Here is a 16,972-nt window from a genome sequence, read left to right as displayed (position 1 = left end):
ACACTAGATACGCAGATAGATAGTGAGCACAATCCTCGAGGATTCCCTTGAACTCCAAGTGATAATGGCAGCTCAGAATAACTGTGATCAGGCTCGGTGTGGCTGATGATATTCAGAACGATACCACAGGCAGTGGGGTCATTTCTAACATGGCTGCTGTGTAAATATGCTCAGCAGGAATGTCCTCCATATGTGTAATGTAAGGTTACAAGACATGCTAAAGCAAATATTTGCATTATATCTACATATGTGTTTACTCACATGTCTTTTTAAGTATTTCACACAGTGAATAGTGCGATCAGACTCAGTAGTAAGATCTTGGTGGGTTTATTTACCACACTGCCAGCTATAAATATCTAGAATAGTCTGTTGTTCTGAAGTGGACTAAGTGGAATACAGCAAGAGTGCATTTGGGGGAACTGAGGTCCTTAAAAGGGAATGTATGAGGTGTTAGATTGTTTAAAACAGCTGCTCTTCCTGCCCCACCAGACCCTTATCTGAAACACAACAGTTGTTGGTGACAAATAGATTTTTAAAATTTATGGTGTTAGAGGCAATGGTTTGTTGACCAACCTGCTTGTCTTCACTTGAGGCGACAATCAATTTGAGTATTACATTACGTTGCCTTAAATAAGTATCCGCCCACCTTGAATGTTTCTACATTTTTTGGGCTAAAACTTGGAACTCCAGTTGACAGAAATAACCCATAATACCCTAAATGAACTGGGAGGAAAAATCAACATAGTTTGTGAATTCTTTTCTGTTCTCTATCTGGGTGCTATTATAGTGTTACGTTATGTGAACATAAATCCTGTTCCTAGAAGGCCCTAGAGTATATTAGAGAGCAAACCCAAATAAACTATATGAAGACCAATGAGATCTCAAAACATGTTCTGGTAGTTAGTATCAATCAGAGTTGGTTAATAACAGAAAATATACCAAACTTTGAACAATCTACAGAGTATCATTAATTCCATTATAGAAAAAAAATATGGCACAACTGTTGTTCTGCCTGGAAGAGGCTGTCTACAAACGTTAGTGATGGGGTAAAGAAGGGATTAGTCAGAGAAACAACAGGAGGCACAGCCACTATATGTCAAAGTTTGAGAGACAATTTAACAAGAATTTATGTTTAAATCTACTTTTTTAATATGATTTTTAATACTGATTTTTAATATTTTTAATACTGATTAATGTATTGAGGCTTCTAGTTAAGTTTCTGATGGCTACAAATTAATGACAATTTCCCAAAATGCTTAACTTATAGGAACTATTGTATTTTAAAATGAATGAGACTCTGAAATCAGTTGAATTGGACTATAGATAGATAGATAGATAGATAGATAGATAGATAGATAGATAGATAGATAGATAGATAGATAGATAGATAGATAGATAGATAGATAGATAGATAGATAGATTCTTTGTGATACAGCAGCTTAGACAAGATACAACACACAAAAATTATAAAATATAAAATTATATATATATATATATACAGCATAGCAGCAGTGGTCACTGTGGTGCAGTTGGTGTTCCAGTTCATCTAAAGGTGTTCAGTGGGGTTGAGGTCAGGGCTCTGGGCAGGATACTCAAGGTTTTTCATTCCAACCTTGGCAAATCATGTCTTCATGGAGCTTTGTTTGTGCACAGAGACATTGGTATGCTGGAACAGGTTTGGGGCCCCTTGGTTCCATGAAGGGAAACTGTAATGTCACAGCATACACATACTGTACAAATGGCGGAATGGCCTACAAATAGGTGTGATGGTCATGTGATGTCCTCTAACCTTGTCCATATAGTTAACTAAAAATTTCATTAATCATTATAAACAAATAATTTAGATTTTAGGAAAACCTATAGCTGTTAAGCTCAACTCTCTTACCAGAATAAGATTATAAGATAATATATAAGATTATAATAATTCTTATCTGAATTATATACAGATATTGTGCTGCATAATACCTCACATACACTAATGTCCAATATAGTTTACTATGCTACTACAGCGCAGACCCAAATCATTTATACATTCCCTGTTTTGAGTCATCACCAGTGACATATGGTCTCAACAAGGTCTATTGTGTGTTGTTGTGTCAATTGAAGCAGCTGTCATCAGAAGCATAAACTTCAAGGATGACACAATGCTGACAGGCATGCTAATCAGGAATATCCACATGAATACACATTACAGTGCAGTCACTTACTGCACACACACAGGGCCGGACACACTGGCTCCAGAACAACACCACTCACTTATGATTTGCAGCAGTTGGCATTGTGTTGTGTGTTCACTGTAGTGCTGTATCTCACACCACTTCAAACCATTCAGTCTTCAAGTAGAAAATAAAAAACTAACATCAAAGCAGTATATTATTTTTCAATACATTTTAAAACTGTTATTGGCTTTTTTAGTTAATTGTAATATTTATTATGAAATGTAGGTTTCACATTTATTAATTGCATAAGTGATGTGATGATGGAAAAATAGAATTTTTATACTCAGATTATGGAAAGGAATGGTTGTTGTGTATTTTTTTGTTTGTACAGGTGAAAGTCCATACATATGTGCAGTACGTGTTTATTACCCTTCGATGGGGGAGTACATTTGGCTGCTTCAGCTCATACCATGAGTGCCCTAGATAACAACAGCTATAAATACATGCAGGGCTTTGGAAATTTCCATGCAATATGTTGTTCTTTATTATGGATTTTTCTACTAATTGTTAAAGTAACAAAAATCTACACCACATACCTGTTTACCTATGGAAGCTAATTTGTGCTACATGTTTGTCTTTCTGTTTTTCACCCTACACTATATTTCCAAAAGTTTTGGGACATCCCTCCAAATCATTAAATTCAGGTGTTGTTTTTCACGGGTTGGGCTCGGCCCCTTAATTCCAGTGAAAGGAATTCTTAATGCCTCAGCATTAAGATACACTATATTGCCAAAAGTATTCGCTCACCCATCCAAATAATCAGAATCAGGTGTTCCAATCACTTCCATGGCCACAGGTGTATAAAATCAAGCTCCTAGGCATGCAGACTGTTTTTACAAACATTTGTGAAAGAATGGGTCGCTCTCAGGAGCTCAGTGAATTCCAGCGTGGAACTGTGATAGGATGCCACCTGTGCAACAAATCCAGTCGTGAAATTTCCTCACTCCTAAATATTCCACAGTCAACTGTCAGCTGTATTATAAGAACGTGGAAGTGTTTGGGAACGACAGCAACTCAGCCACGAAGTGGTAGGCCACGTAAACTGACGGAGCGGGGTCAGCGGATGCTGAGGCGCATAGTGCGAAGAGGTCACCAACTTTCTGCAGAGTCAATCGCTACAGACCTCCAAACTTCATGTGGCCTTCAGATTAGCTCAAGAACAGTGCGCAGAGAGCCTCATGGAATGGGTTTCCATGACCGAGCAGCTGCATCCAAGCCACACATCACCAAGTGCAATGCAAAGTGTCGGATGCAGTGGTGTAAAGCACGCCGCCACTGGACTCTAGAGCAGTGGAGACGCGTTCTCTGGAGTGACGAATCGCGCTTCTCCATCTGGCAATCTGATGGACGAGTCTGGGTTTGGCGGTTGCCAGGAGAACGGTACTTGTCTGACTGCATTGTGCCAAGTGTAAAGTTTGGTGGAGGGGGGATTATGGTGTGGGGTTGTTTTTCAGGAGCTGGGCTTGGCTCCTTAGTTCCAGTGAAAGGAACTCTGAATGCTTCAGCATACCAAGACATTTTGGACAATTCCATGCTCCCAACTTTGTGGGAACAGTTTGGAGCTGGCCCCTTCCTCTTCCAACATGACTGTGCACCAGTGCGCAAAGCAAGGTCCATAAAGACATGGATGACAGTCTGGTGTGGATGAACTTGACTGGCCTGCACAGAGTCCTGACCTCAACCCGATAGAACACCTTTGGGATGAATTAGAGCGGAGACTGAGAGCCAGGCCTTCTCGTCCAACATCAGTGTGTGACCTCACAAATGCGCTTCTGGAAGAATGGTCAAAAATTCCCATAAACACACTCCTAAACCTTGTGGACAGCCTTCCCAGAAGAGTTGAAGCTGTTATAGCTGCAAAGGGTGGACCGACGTCATATTGAACCCTATGGATTAGGAATGGGATGTCACTTAAGTTCATATGCGAGTCAAGGCAGGTGAGCGAATACTTTTGGCAATATAGTGTACATTTCTGGACAATTTCATGCTCCCAACTTTGTGGGAACAGTTTGGGGATGACCCCTTCCTGTTCCAACATGACTACACCAGTGCACAAAGCAAGGTCCATAAAGACATGGATGACCGAGTTTGGTGTGAAGGAACTCAACCTGATAGAACACCTTTGAGATGAATTAGAGTCTGGCCTTCTTGTCCAACATCAGTGCCTGACCTCACAAATCAAAAAAATCCCATAAACACCCTGCTAAACCTTGTGGAAAGCATTCCCAGAAGAGTGGTCCAACTCCATATTACATTTATGTGCAATATAGTATACATTCTTTACATTAAATACCTCGAGAGGCCAAATTTTGCTTTTTCTTTTAAACATTTCACACACACTTGGGGAGAGGATTGGCCTTGTTACTGTGTATGTTCAAGCAAATTTGAAATAACTCATTGTACTTGAACTTCCTGTTGCCTGGTCTGTGCTTGGATGTTCATCCACTTGTGATTACATTTACAACATATCACTTCATTTTAAAGCTGTAAAATTGCATTTTAGCCACAAAGAACAAAGCAAATAACACCAAGTTACATTTAAGTCTCACATGCCAAGAGACATCACAATGACAGGATCAGAGTGAATTTATGTTCAATGAAACTAAATTTAAGGGGAAAATATGGCAGGTTACTCTTCACTTCCACTAAACATTTCTATTAAATTTTAACACAATGTGATGCTGGCATATCAAATCACAGTAACAAAAACCCCTTTATAATGCAATCAAAAAACTCTGGTTGAGGAAATCCTGGTTTATTGCATCTGTGGTCTGATCAGCTCAGCTGCACAAGCATTCAACAAGCCTGGGTTTAGATATAATTAAATGAACCATTCTTTCCAAGAACAATTACAACCCACAATTTTATTTACATTTACAACAGAATTCAGAGGAAAGCAGTTGGGTAAGGAAGAGGATTGGGTTAAGGTAAAGTAGAAGCAGTTTGTACATCAAAGCAGTAAAATATGGCATTTGTGCAAGCTATAAATATATATATAAAAAAAAAAAAGTCTTCCCAACTGTAACACAAAGTAAAAACAAATTAGCTCAACTGCATTTACGTACAACAGATTAAAAATTCATACAGCAACAATGTACATTAGATTTTTGCAACATTTTACAGTCCTGCTGAGTGACAATGTTGGGAGCAAATTATGGAGGCCGTCACAGGAGCATCACCTCTTCAAGTGTTAATGTTTTGAAGTGTCCATTTTCTCAGAGTTTAGAAGTCAGCATCAAGCCGGAAAGTGTTGTCTGTGGGTCCAGACATAACTCCCATGCGCTGGTACTCTCCCACCCGCTTCTCAAAGAAGTTGGTCTTTCCCTCCAAGGAAATGTTCTCCATGAAGTCAAATGGGTTCTCCACTCTATAAATCTAAAGGAAATACAAAATTTAGTCAACCAGCCTCAAATAAAAATGTCCCATCTTTTCCTGACAAGTCAACACCAAAAGACTATTGACTATATGCAGTTAAAGGTTTTGAATTGAACCATGGTACAGTTGCCTTTCAGTACTTTCCCCACCCTCCAAGTATGAACAAAACATGCTAGGTGACGTTCAGAATACTGAATTCTGCATTTTGGTTCCAGGTAAACCTGGTCTGACTACAGTGGGTGAGGGATTTCAGGACAATTCAAACTTGTTAATTTAGAAAAATCATGATCGAAAGGAAGCAGATGGGCATACCTGCACATTGAACTAAACAAGCTAGACATACTACACACTTGTTTCTTTTAAATTATATTTCATTAAAATATTTGCCATAATTTAACTGATTTCAGGATTTCAAGAACACTTGTTTAAAAATGTGTTAGCCGTGTTCCCAGTGTGGTTTCAGCCAGATCCAACATTTTTGATTTCTGGCAAGTTTAATTGTGTGCAATGTGAAAGCAAACCAAATAAATGAAGGTGTTCACATTTCATTGACTTAGGAAGTGACTAAGTATGAAGATGTCCTAAATATCCAGCCAACCTGAAATTGTTGTATGAAATGTAATCTTAAAAGGTTAACATTAATAGAGCTTTACCTTGTTGAAGCCCAGCTCCAACATAAGCCTGTCCGCCACAAATTCAATGTACTGCTTCATCAATTCACAGTTCATGCCAATCAGCTTAACTGGCAGGGCCTTGGTCAGGAACTCCTGTGGACCACAAAAAGGGGCATATTTAAAAAATAGGCACTTTTGAAGCACAATCCAGAATACACTGAGTTTGTGCGCCTGCGTGTAATTACCTGCTCAATCTGAACTGCATTCACGATGATTTTCTTGACTGTTGCTTCTGAAGGCTTGTTCACCAAATGCTTGAACATTAGACAGGCAAAGTCACAGTGAAGACCCTGAAATCCAAAGACATTAAAATCAGTTGACTGTACTTCCAAACATTCAAAATGGTTGCCATTTGCAACAAGGTCTTCTAGCTACCTCATCTCTGCTGATGAGTTCATTGGAAAAGGTGAGGCCTGGCATAAGGCCCCTCTTCTTTAGCCAGAAAATTGCAGCAAAAGAACCAGAAAAGAAGATTCCCTCTACAGCAGCAAAAGCAACCACACGCTCACCTGCAAGAGAGTTTATGTTGCATATTAAACAAAAATGTTAAATCTCTCCCATGGCTACAAGCAGGATTATGTATTTATGCTTGATCTGCAAATATAGTTAAGAGAAACAGCAAGTACAAATTCACCCCCCCCCTTCAAAAACAAACAAGTTTCAAGTAAGTTGAGATACATACCATACTGGGCATCTTTGTTGCCAATCCAGTTTAGGGCCCAGTCAGCCTTCTTCTTCACACAAGGAAGAGTCTCAATGGCATTGAAAAGATATTCCCTGTAGATGAGAGATATTAGCGATAACCCTCTACTCCCAAACAGCCATATTAATTTTTACAGCAAGGGCTCAGGAAGGCGACAGTTTCATGCTGGTGTCCTTCAGTCAGTTGACCACATGCCTACTGATCTGAAGTCAGACACCAGCACTCAGCTCCCATCATCAGCTGAGGTCCGTACCCCTGCGCGTCTCATCACTGCCCTTCTAACACATACATGTTTAAGGAACTTACCTCTCTTTTGGATCCTTAATATACGTGTCGATAAGTAAGCTGTACATCTCCGAGTGAATGTTCTCCATAGCGATTTGGAAGCCATAGAAACAGCGTGCCTCAGTCACTTGGACCTCTTGGGTGAAGCGCTCCACCTAGTGTTGAAAACAAAATACAAAATCAGAACAAATGTTTCAAAATGCTAAAAGTTGATTGGAAACACAGGCAAACAAAGTGGACTCTGGACTCACTAGATTTTCATTGACAATGCCATCACTTGCAGCGAAGAATGCCAACACATGAGAAATAAAATAGCGTTCGTCATCCTTTAGGGACTCCCAGTGCTGGAGGTCTTTGGAGAGGTCAACCTACAGGGGGAGAGAAAAAGTGCATGTGAGAAAGGCCACCCCAGCATTAAGGGATCTTCAGGCACCGTGGTCCTGGACCTAGTTCAAGCGAGATATATACCTCTTCAGCTGTCCAGAAAGAAGCCTCAGCCTTCTTGTACATCTGCCAGATATCATGGTACTGAATGGGGAAGACGACAAAGCGACGTGGATTTTCCTTCAGGAGAGGCTCTTCCTCTGTATTGACTTTTGGCTTCTCCTGGAACGAGAGAGGAGAAAAAGGCTTAAAACCAACATCAAGACATTGAAATGGTCAGCAAGAAATTTGTCCATTTACAGCAGTCTTATTCACAATGGGATGGGGCTTCATTTCAACTAAACAGGAGCCACAACAGATTGAATACGACTTTCCCTTTGGGCTGAATAAAGTGTCTATCTATATCCAGTTCTACAGTTTATCCATCATCCATTAAATGTACATTTAACTTGCCTGCAATGAAACTCGAGCTACAATGGACATTTGCAATAACTAAAATGGACATTTCGAGTGTTGGTGCCAGAAACTTGGATGCTTAATTATTCAGCACGTGCGACTAAAAATAACTAATTATATCCAACACGGATGTCTCAACATGTGATGAATATCATGTTTATAACAGTTCCCTCTGGGGGTCTAAAACTCATTAGTATTTTAATTTTATAGGACACCTTTTGTTCATATCTGTTACTTAGTCGTCGTGTACATTAAAACACAATAGGCTAGCTAGTTAGCGAGGTAGCACTACTACCGCCAAAAAGAGTCAGCTGTTAGCATTGTTAGCCCCGGTCTAGAACAGGTTTGCTTGGCTTACGAAATTTCCTTCTGCTTAAAAGGAGTACACGGCTGTGTCAAGAGTTTAAAGGATTAAAGACTTAAAATTGATGGCTTAGGAAAAAGTAGAAATAAGTGTAAAGACTGTGTTGACCGCCCAACCCATCAAAAGGGCCCGTTAACTAGGTAAAGTTAACCCTAGAACCGGTTCAGGGTTTTTACTCACCTCAGGATCCTCGAAGATTTTGCGCGCGGTTTTTGAGGCAAAGATTCGTGTCGAGTTCAAGCTTGGTGGCTGCATGAATAAAACAGCAATGTTATATATTAGCATTAATTGGACAGAATATTAGGAACTGAGCATTTGACTTTGCCAACTTTCCCTCCACTTTTGATTCAACAAAGAACTCGTGCATTAGATATGCAATGCATAATTATCAGATTTGGATTAAATTTACTCACCGTGTTTTCTTTATCTCCCAGAGACATGTTCCCCAGCTTACTGGAAAAGACGTTTTCATTCTTGCTTTTAAGAGGTGAGCGCGTGGACAGCATGGTTACGTTGAAGGCAAATAAAGTAGACTACAAAGAGAGTAGTAACCTAAAACGAGCTTGTAAAATAAAAGGGAGATTAAAAAATAAACTTAAAGAAAAAAAGAAGAAGAAGATGCGAAGCCTATACACCGTAGAGGAAAAGACTAGCACGGTCTGCTCCAGCTGCTCCTTTTTATTTCGTTCTTGGCGCTCGATCCGCTCAGCCAATCAGGAGCGAGGCGCGGGCTGGCTCTTTAACTCCTTTTCACGGCGCCAACCAATCAGACGCCGTAACGTCACCAGCAAATTGCGGGAAATTTCAAATGCGTTGGGGGTTGTGTCCTATAGAGATATACGGCTTCTCATAACGCGATTCTGGAAATTTGGCGCGCTTTTGACAAATATCAGCGATTAAACTATTAAAAGGACATATTTTTATTTTATGTTCCTGGGTCAAATAATGTTATATGTTTGTTTATTTATGAGTGAGAACGCCACGAATAAAAAAAGAAACACAAAACTGATGATTTCCGCATAGGTATGATCATTAACAAGAGTAAATAACACTGCTCTATGGGCAACAATTAGAAATAAACTATCTATCAACAGCTCCCGATAGCGGACTATAAACTCTCAAGGTGAGGAGGAATAATTCTTTAAGAACAAGCAAAAAAAACGTGTAACAAAACATTCCTGCAGAGCTTTCCCGCCAGATTCAGGAGTGGCTATTAAACATATCTTTTAAAATCCCACAAGATCTTCTTAATGACAATCCTCCCCACACACACTAGTTCATGAACTTGTTCTCAGCTCGTCATGATGTTTATTAAATGTGTATCTGCAACGAATCCGGTTCATTCATAAACATTTGGCGCGGATGCACCTAGTAATAAACATCCAGCTGAAACAAACCCAATAACCCATTTTTCTGTTTATAAAACTGTTGTCTATTGTGAGAATTGATATAGTTAACAATAAATGACCGATTCATGACTTTTTGCATCGTTAAAAGCTGAATATCAAGTTATCGTCCCGCTAAAATTATGCAATAGTAACAATAATACGTAGTCGGCTAAGTGCAGGTTTACAACGAAATTCATGTAGTACGTATAATAATTTTTGTAACAATCCATAGAAAAATGGTTACAACAACTTATTGCAACATTAGTGATCAAGTACAATCTTTCGATTTGCGTTATTTCAATAATAATCTTAGGGTTATTTTCCTGTACCAACAATCAAAAAGGCGGATCCAACGAGTTGCAGCCATGAAAGCAAGAGGTGAGTGCGCGCGCTGCAGTGTGTCTGTAACCCAGGCTCAGCGCCGCACAGTGGTTGGAGGACCGAAATACAGGAAAAAATAAAGTCTTGGGCTGAATCCAAAATGGCTCCCTTTTGAACATACATTACATGGCCAAAAGTACACTACATTGCCAGAAATTTTGGGACACCCCTCCATATCATTGAATTCAGGTATTGTTTTTCAGGGGTTGGCCCCTTAGTTCCAGTGAAAGGAACTCTCGATGCATCAGCATACCGAAACATTTTGGACAATTTCATGCTCTCAAAAGTTTGGGGCTGACCTCTTCCTGTTCCAACATGACTGCGCACCAGTGCACAAGGCAAGGTCCATAAAGACATGGATGAGCGAGTTTGGTGTGGAGGAACGTGCATTTGTGAGGTCAGGCACTGATATTGGATAAGAAGGTCTGGCTCACAGTCTCCACTCTAATTCATCCCAAAGATGTTCTATCAGGTTGAGGTCAGGACTAAGCATTAAGAGACAATTTTTAACTCTGTTTTATATTGGATGTGCATGTATGTATCAAGGCAAGTGGGATTCAAGTGGGATTATTTTTAGTTTTAGAAGGTTGATTAATTACAGTCAGGTTTTTTTGCCACATAGTCTTAGACTCCTTTTTAACTGATACTTGACGTCTCTGGGTTGTGGTTTGAGAGTTTTTAAACAGTGCTCGCAAGGAAACCCATCCTCATTTGGGCAACACTGGACAGTAAATAATGTAAATGTAAATAATGTCCTTTCTACAGCAGCAACCAAGGAGGAACTAATAGGTCAGTGTAGATTCTGAGTTCATTATAGGCTCTAATTCCTTGCTGTCGCAAGCTGACAGATGCAACGGCAGTTCAGTGACGGTGTGATCAAGTCTTCAAGTGGTTCTGTCCACAGCAGTCCCCTGGTTCACAGGCTATCCATGTAGATCTATCCATAGCAGCAGTGAGCACCACCAAGCGACGAGACTCCAACCAGGGGTAGAGCATCTGGATGGATCGGCAGGTCTGGAAAGAAGAAGTGGTCACACTGGAAACTCAGAACACTGGTAGTTCGGGAGTGGGATGTATAGCTCGACAGAGAAAGACAGAGAGCGACAGAAAGTTATTAGGTATACAAAGCTGTTAAATCATGTCCCAAAGCATCAACTATTGGCTCAACTGAGCAGAAGCCTAAATAATATTAGTAGGTTCTCTGTGGCCTTTTTTGTAAACAGTAAATCCATGTGCAATTATGAATATATTTAGTGCACAGGCCTTCGAGACATAAATGTTAGCCGTACAGATATTGCGTAGTGAGGTGAGGAAACAGCAGGGGTCGCACCTCACTAAAGTTTTACATTATTACCAATAAGCACCTCATGATTTTATAGTTTTAGTTCTCAACCACATGACACCCTCATTGCATCCTAAGCCCCTCCTCTGATATCTGCATTAATCAAAATACCGCAATCGACTATGTATGCATTTAAATAGCATAACCAGCCACAACCCATACCGTATATTTTTTACAGGATGCAGATCATATTTGCCTTCTAAAGGCAAACAGGAATATGGAACTGGAAACTGGTCAAATATGGAAATATTTTTTCATTCAAATTTCTCATTCTAGTAAGAAAACACGGGATCTTGCTTAATATTGTCTTATTACCTTCGTCCAAAATAGACATTATACTATAGGTTATTGTGTTAAATGCACCGTGCAGAAACACATTAACAGATGTGGAGTGAAGTATACTATTTATATGTGTATCACACAACGGGTTATTTTTTAGATGATGTACAAATAAACACAAAGTTTATTTGTTATTGTGGCATTCAGAAATCTAAAAGCCTCGTTCAATTCCTCTATAATTCTGAAATTCTTATTATTTGTATTTACCTTTATGGTGTTTATTGATTAATTGATATGTATTTAATTGTCATTTATAAAGATTTTCGGATAAAAAAACAAAAAACATATCGTGACCCCGCCCTAGGCCCGAATTTTGCTTTCTTTATTCAGTTTTTTTATTCATTTTATAAAATTTCTTTATCCGCGCTTGAGGAATACAAACAACACCACTACGTAATCTAAACATTTCCACTACATGCATTATTTTAATCCACCGTAACAATTTTATTTCTCCATTTAAGAATATTGTAAGGCAAATGGGCGGGCATAACATTAACCAATCAGTTAGTTCATTAGGGTTCACAGATATCTGTGATTGGTCGCGCCCACTAAGAGCTCTTGAACGCTGCTCTGTGATTGGATGGAGTTTGTTACTGGGTGTTAAAGGGAGACCGCGCTCGCGCTGTTGTGTAAGTGCGTCCAGAGCGCACTTGCATAACCCAACTTGCATAACTGAAATTATTATTTTGGTTTTCTCTTCCATGTCGGTGTTTTCGATAGATATATTTCACCATGCATGCTTTTCAAATCAATTTATACTACTTTATTGTGTAATATATTTGAACAATTACACTGCGTAGAAATTGCAAAAGGAAATTGCGTCTGTTTTTGAGGTCTTTGTTCGATCTTGCTGCTATTTAAATATAATTACATTTGATGAAAGAAAACTCAGAATACTACATAAACATGAAGGTTTATTTGAATCTTCAAATGGTCATTAAATAATATTCAAAGTGGGATAATAGGTAGTATCACAGGTAAGAATACTGTTCATTTGACAGAAACTTAACATTTATTTATATATTGCCAATAAATGCACGTTTGAATACACATTACATTCATATAGATAGTTACATTTATGTACAAATATACAATGGCATAGAATAATGTAACATGAACCAACAAGGACTTTGGCAAATGAAGTGCATACATTTTGGGATAACTTATATATATATATAAAAAAAAAAGAAAAAGGTCCTTATAAACAACAACAAATGGTAGGAAATCCAGTGCAACCGTCTCTTTTTTGTACATGGATATGTAGCAGCCTTGGTTTTCATGTTTCCCCTGTACAATGGTCAGTGGGAGGGAGATTGTCCTGAGGTGAAAGAGTGGCCCTTGTTTAGGCCTAGTTTGAGGCAGGTACGAGGACACTGAGGGAGACAGAAGACTGTGATGACGGACGCTGAGTAGAGGCCGTCTTGTTCAGCTCACGCACATCGGTGGTCCATGTTGCAGAACGCTTGGTGGTCATGTGACGGCGAGTGTGCTTGGTCAAGTGGTCACTTCGCATGAAACGTCGGTCACACACAGGGCACGCAAATTTCTTCTCACCCGTGTGAGTGCGGCGGTGCCGGGAAAGCTCATCGGATCGTGCAAATTTTTTGTCACAGCCGTCCCAATGACAACTGAAAGGTTTTTCACCTGAGGAACAAAAACAGTCATTATCAGAACAAAAAAAAAAAAAAACATTATATTTAAAAACTAGCTGACGTATTAGCTGATTTATTAAACACAAGTGTGAATTCTATTGCATTTTCTAAATCTAATTTATTTATTTGCTTGTTTGTTTTAGCCAAAATCTGTGCGAGTGTGTGTGTGAGAGAGAGCGAGAGAGAGAGAGAGAGAATAAGATAACATTCCCACAACTGTATGATCTGTATAAACTGTATGTATAAAAATTATGATCATTTTCAAAGGTATTTTTTAAAAAGTAATACACCAACAAGTATTTATTTATAGTGTCTACTGCACATTTCTAGGCATCACTGAATACTGAGTCACAGCACAAGCTGAAAAAAAAATTGTATTTCATTTATAACAACCTGTGTGGGTTCTCAGATGAGCTTTGAGGTGAGAACTCTTGAAGTATGTCTTCTTACATCCTGGAAAACTGCAGACATAGTTGCGCCTGCGAGAGAAGTCGGTGTGTGTGGTGGCCCCATTCTGGTTTGAGGGTATGTAGACTGGTGCAGGGGCAAGGGGGAGGAGCTTAGTGTTGCCAACGGTCACAACATTTTGTTGGCAAGGTGGAGCTGGAGACACTGATGTCTGAGGGACTACAAGCATCACTGTACCCTGAGCCATTGATGGACCCATTAGAAGAGGCTGTGAGAAAGAGGTGGACTGGGAAAGAATGGGCTTCGTCCCAGTGCTCTGCATCTGAACGTGGGTCTGAACAAAGGCAGAGATGATTCCAGTCTGCCCGTTCACAGGAAATACCTGGCACAGCACTGGACTGGTCAAGGGAGACTGAGGCATGGATGAAGAGGCTTGTGATGCAGGAGTGGAAGGGCTTGTAGAGGTGGCTGAGGGTGCAGTGCTCTCCACATCTGCAGTAGAATTTGTAGTACTAATGTATGGCTGTGTTTCAGTCAGAATGTTGATCTGGGCTGTAGAATCAGAGGTGATCTCAGTCTGTTGCGCAGGGCTTTCTGAAGACCCAGGACACTCCAGTCCTGTGCTAATGTGATAATCCAGAGACGTGTCTGCAGTGTGTCGAATCACACTAGTGGCCCTGCATTGTGTGCCAGGCTCAGACGGCTGAGGTGGAATGGAGTTAGGTAGGAATGTAGCAATGCCAGCCTGTAGACTGCAGGGAGTTTCTGCCTTGTTGGTCAAGGCAGGGCACATTCTGGGCAATGAGACACTTTTAAGGCCTGAGCAGGCCAGAGGAGGCATGGTGCTGATGATAGCAGATGTGGTTGAGGTCTCAGCAAAGCTGGGGCTGTGTGGTGGGGTCATGCACTAGTAAGGTAGAAGAGAAGGTTAGCATGTGAACTATGTCAGTTTTACATTAGCAACACTTTTATTTCTCCTTGAAAAATGACCAATTTTATAAGATCTTTAGAGATCTTATAAGATCAGCTTTAATAATTTCAGTTACAGCATGCTGATATGGCATGACAAGGAAATTATAAACAATGTTACAATGTTACTTCATGCTGCATTGGTAAAAATGATGATGCCACAATTCAGGGGGGAAGTTCACAAAAATTTATTTATAGAGTTGGGTGGGGTGCATATATTGTATTATGCAAACTCATGATTGCTGTTTTAAGTTTCATATTTTTTCTTTTTTTTCCCCTGATCTAATGTTCTTAATCAACAAAAACAACAACAATAATAATAATAATAACTTCTGTTCTACTCAGTAAATTAGGCTGTGAATATAACATAAAACATCAAAATGAATCTGAATAAATTTCATCTCATTTTTAAACTCACTAGTGAAGAGAGGGAAACGAGATCTTTGGGGGACTCCAGGGTTTCAGGGTGTAGACTAAGTGAGTCACATGAGTCTGAGGTTGGGGTAAGTGGGCGGGCTTTGTGTGACCTCTGAACCCAGGAGCTCATGCACACCAGAGCCTCAGCTGCCTCAAGGTCATGATACTCCAGAGTGGAGGAGCAGGGCTTCCCATCATTGTACCTGTTCCTCTCCATCATCACCTCACAGATTCCCACGTAGCTGCTCTGGGAAAATAATTTAAGCAAAGCATGCATATGATCAGAAAAGATGGACTAAACAAATTGGTTTTGTTATTGCTTCTTACATACCACTAACATAAGTGCATGTAATTATTATGAAAAGATTACAGGCAGAGGTAATTGTTTCATTTCCTCAACAGCCGTGGTGTTTCCTCAAGTGTTTCATTAGAACGGCCAAGGAATAAGGGCTCCTGATTCGGCAGTACCACTGCAGACTTAACAGCATCATCAGTCTCCATTTCTGTATCCCATACTTTCTACCATTCAACTTGCACCCATTTTACTTATTGCTCTGGTCAGTCCTACTGACAATGTCGAAAGTGGGCCGTGGAGCTGCTTATCAAGCATCAGCTGAATGCTGAAGTGCACGGAGATGCTGCCACTGAGTGATAGAGACTGAGAGAGAGAGCGAGAGAGAGAGAGACAGAGGGGCCCAAGTGTTTTAGCCCCTCCAGCTATGAGGTCTGCTGGGAACCTCCCATCGCCCAAAAATAGCCTTAAGTGTGACGTGCATCTAACCAAAACTAGCGAGGGTGGACACCCACATGAGGAAGTAAAATTCAGACTAGTCCTCCTTTTTTTTCCCCCTAACAAAGCCTCCACAAAAGAAGGGACACCTAACGCCAGTTTAAAAGCACACAGAGCAACGGGGCGTGATGTTATGAAACTAAAGCACCCGCCTCCACAGGCTAGAGTTTGTGCACACAAATTGGTAATAATAAAGTGGTTTAATTAAACTACCACCTCCCCACAGGTCTCAAACAAGGATGCGGACTGGGCTGAGAGAATGTGCTTGTATCTCAAAGAGCACTGCGTCTCATCACCAAAGGTCATGATGCACAACACTGATTGCGGCAAATGCTTTTATTTCAAAGAGTCTGCATAGTTTTATACAATGCACAAAGAAAAAAAATATATATAAAAAAAACATTGATGACATGCATGCTATAGATTATCTTCAGTTCTATGCCAATTATGTGCAATTGGGAATGAATCCATAAACATGAGTAAAAACTGATTTAATTGCACAAGACTACAGGAAACAATTAATGCAATTAACAAAAACTTGAAGCAAGACATTAAAGTTTTATGCTTTAACTCATCATTACTACTGGGTCATTGCGCAAAACAGATAAAGTGACAAAGACGCAGTTAAGCCTTGTCAATAAAAAAGAAACCAACTTACCTGGTCTGAGGCTAAGGTCGGCATGCGGATCAAAACAGCGTGTAAACAGCAGTGTGAGGAAACAAAAAAGCGCGACACAGGCGTTCAGCAGACCCCGGGCTCGTAAGTCTAACCACTTTTTTACTGCAAGGTCCAACCTCAGCTGAGTGAATCAGGAACGGAGGAAGA

At 40.1% G+C, this 16,972-nt stretch overlaps 2 protein-coding genes and 1 non-coding gene across 4 annotated transcripts; all 3 read right to left on the bottom strand.

The window, feature by feature from the left end:
- Nucleotides 1-4,958: 4,958 nt before the first annotated feature.
- On the bottom strand, nt 4,959-10,197 carry LOC131346309 (ribonucleoside-diphosphate reductase subunit M2). The gene is made up of 10 exons (XM_058379775.1): nt 8,874-10,197; nt 8,641-8,709; nt 7,725-7,862; nt 7,508-7,624; nt 7,278-7,411; nt 6,951-7,045; nt 6,644-6,777; nt 6,454-6,558; nt 6,248-6,361; nt 4,959-5,594 (listed from the first exon to the last, which is right to left on the bottom strand). Exons 1-10 carry the CDS (start codon nt 8,964-8,966, stop codon nt 5,442-5,444), a joined length of 1,152 nt encoding a protein of 383 aa, XP_058235758.1. The 5' UTR covers nt 8,967-10,197; the 3' UTR covers nt 4,959-5,441.
- Nucleotides 7,110-7,248, bottom strand: LOC131346334 (small nucleolar RNA SNORD94). Its single transcript, XR_009203601.1, has one exon. It is a non-coding gene; the product is annotated as a small nucleolar RNA SNORD94 (small nucleolar RNA).
- Nucleotides 10,198-12,811: 2,614 nt separating the features above from the next.
- Nucleotides 12,812-16,972, bottom strand: klf11a (Kruppel like factor 11a). 2 transcript variants are annotated; one of them, XM_058379547.1, is made up of 4 exons: nt 16,805-16,972; nt 15,358-15,603; nt 13,956-14,877; nt 12,812-13,554 (listed from the first exon to the last, which is right to left on the bottom strand). In XM_058379547.1, the coding sequence occupies exons 1-4, from the start codon at nt 16,826-16,828 to the stop codon at nt 13,259-13,261; spliced, it is 1,488 nt and encodes a 495-aa protein (XP_058235530.1). In that variant the 5' UTR covers nt 16,829-16,972; the 3' UTR covers nt 12,812-13,258. The 2 variants fall into 2 exon arrangements, with proteins under 2 accessions (XP_058235530.1, XP_058235531.1); XM_058379548.1 differs by having other exon boundaries at nt 15,358-15,598; nt 16,805-16,960.

The sequence above is a fragment of the Hemibagrus wyckioides genome, linkage group LG25 (assembly GCF_019097595.1).
Source record: "Hemibagrus wyckioides isolate EC202008001 linkage group LG25, SWU_Hwy_1.0, whole genome shotgun sequence".
NCBI classification, from domain to species: domain Eukaryota; kingdom Metazoa; phylum Chordata; class Actinopteri; order Siluriformes; family Bagridae; genus Hemibagrus; species Hemibagrus wyckioides.
The sequence above is the reverse complement of the archived record's forward strand: the minus strand, read 5'-3'. Positions and strand labels throughout refer to the sequence as shown.

Excerpts from the sequence above, each read along its gene's own strand:
- klf11a (XM_058379547.1), bottom strand. The coding sequence starts at position 16,828 with ATGCCGACCTTAGCCTCAGACCAG. Across the intron at positions 14,878-15,357 it reads TCGTTTCCCTCTCTTCACTA|TGCATGACCCCACCACACAG; the intron begins GTGAGTTTAAAA and ends CTACCTTACTAG. Across the intron at positions 13,555-13,955 it reads TCATCTGAGAACCCACACAG|GTGAAAAACCTTTCAGTTGT; the intron begins GTTGTTATAAAT and ends TTTGTTCCTCAG.
- LOC131346309 (XM_058379775.1), bottom strand. The coding sequence starts at position 8,966 with ATGCTGTCCACGCGCTCACCTCTTAAAAGCAAGAATGAAAACGTCTTT. Across the intron at positions 7,412-7,507 it reads GCATTGTCAATGAAAATCTA|GTGGAGCGCTTCACCCAAGA; the intron begins GTGAGTCCAGAG and ends TTTCAACACTAG. Across the intron at positions 6,362-6,453 it reads ATGCAGTTCAGATTGAGCAG|GAGTTCCTGACCAAGGCCCT; the intron begins GTAATTACACGC and ends TGTGGTCCACAG.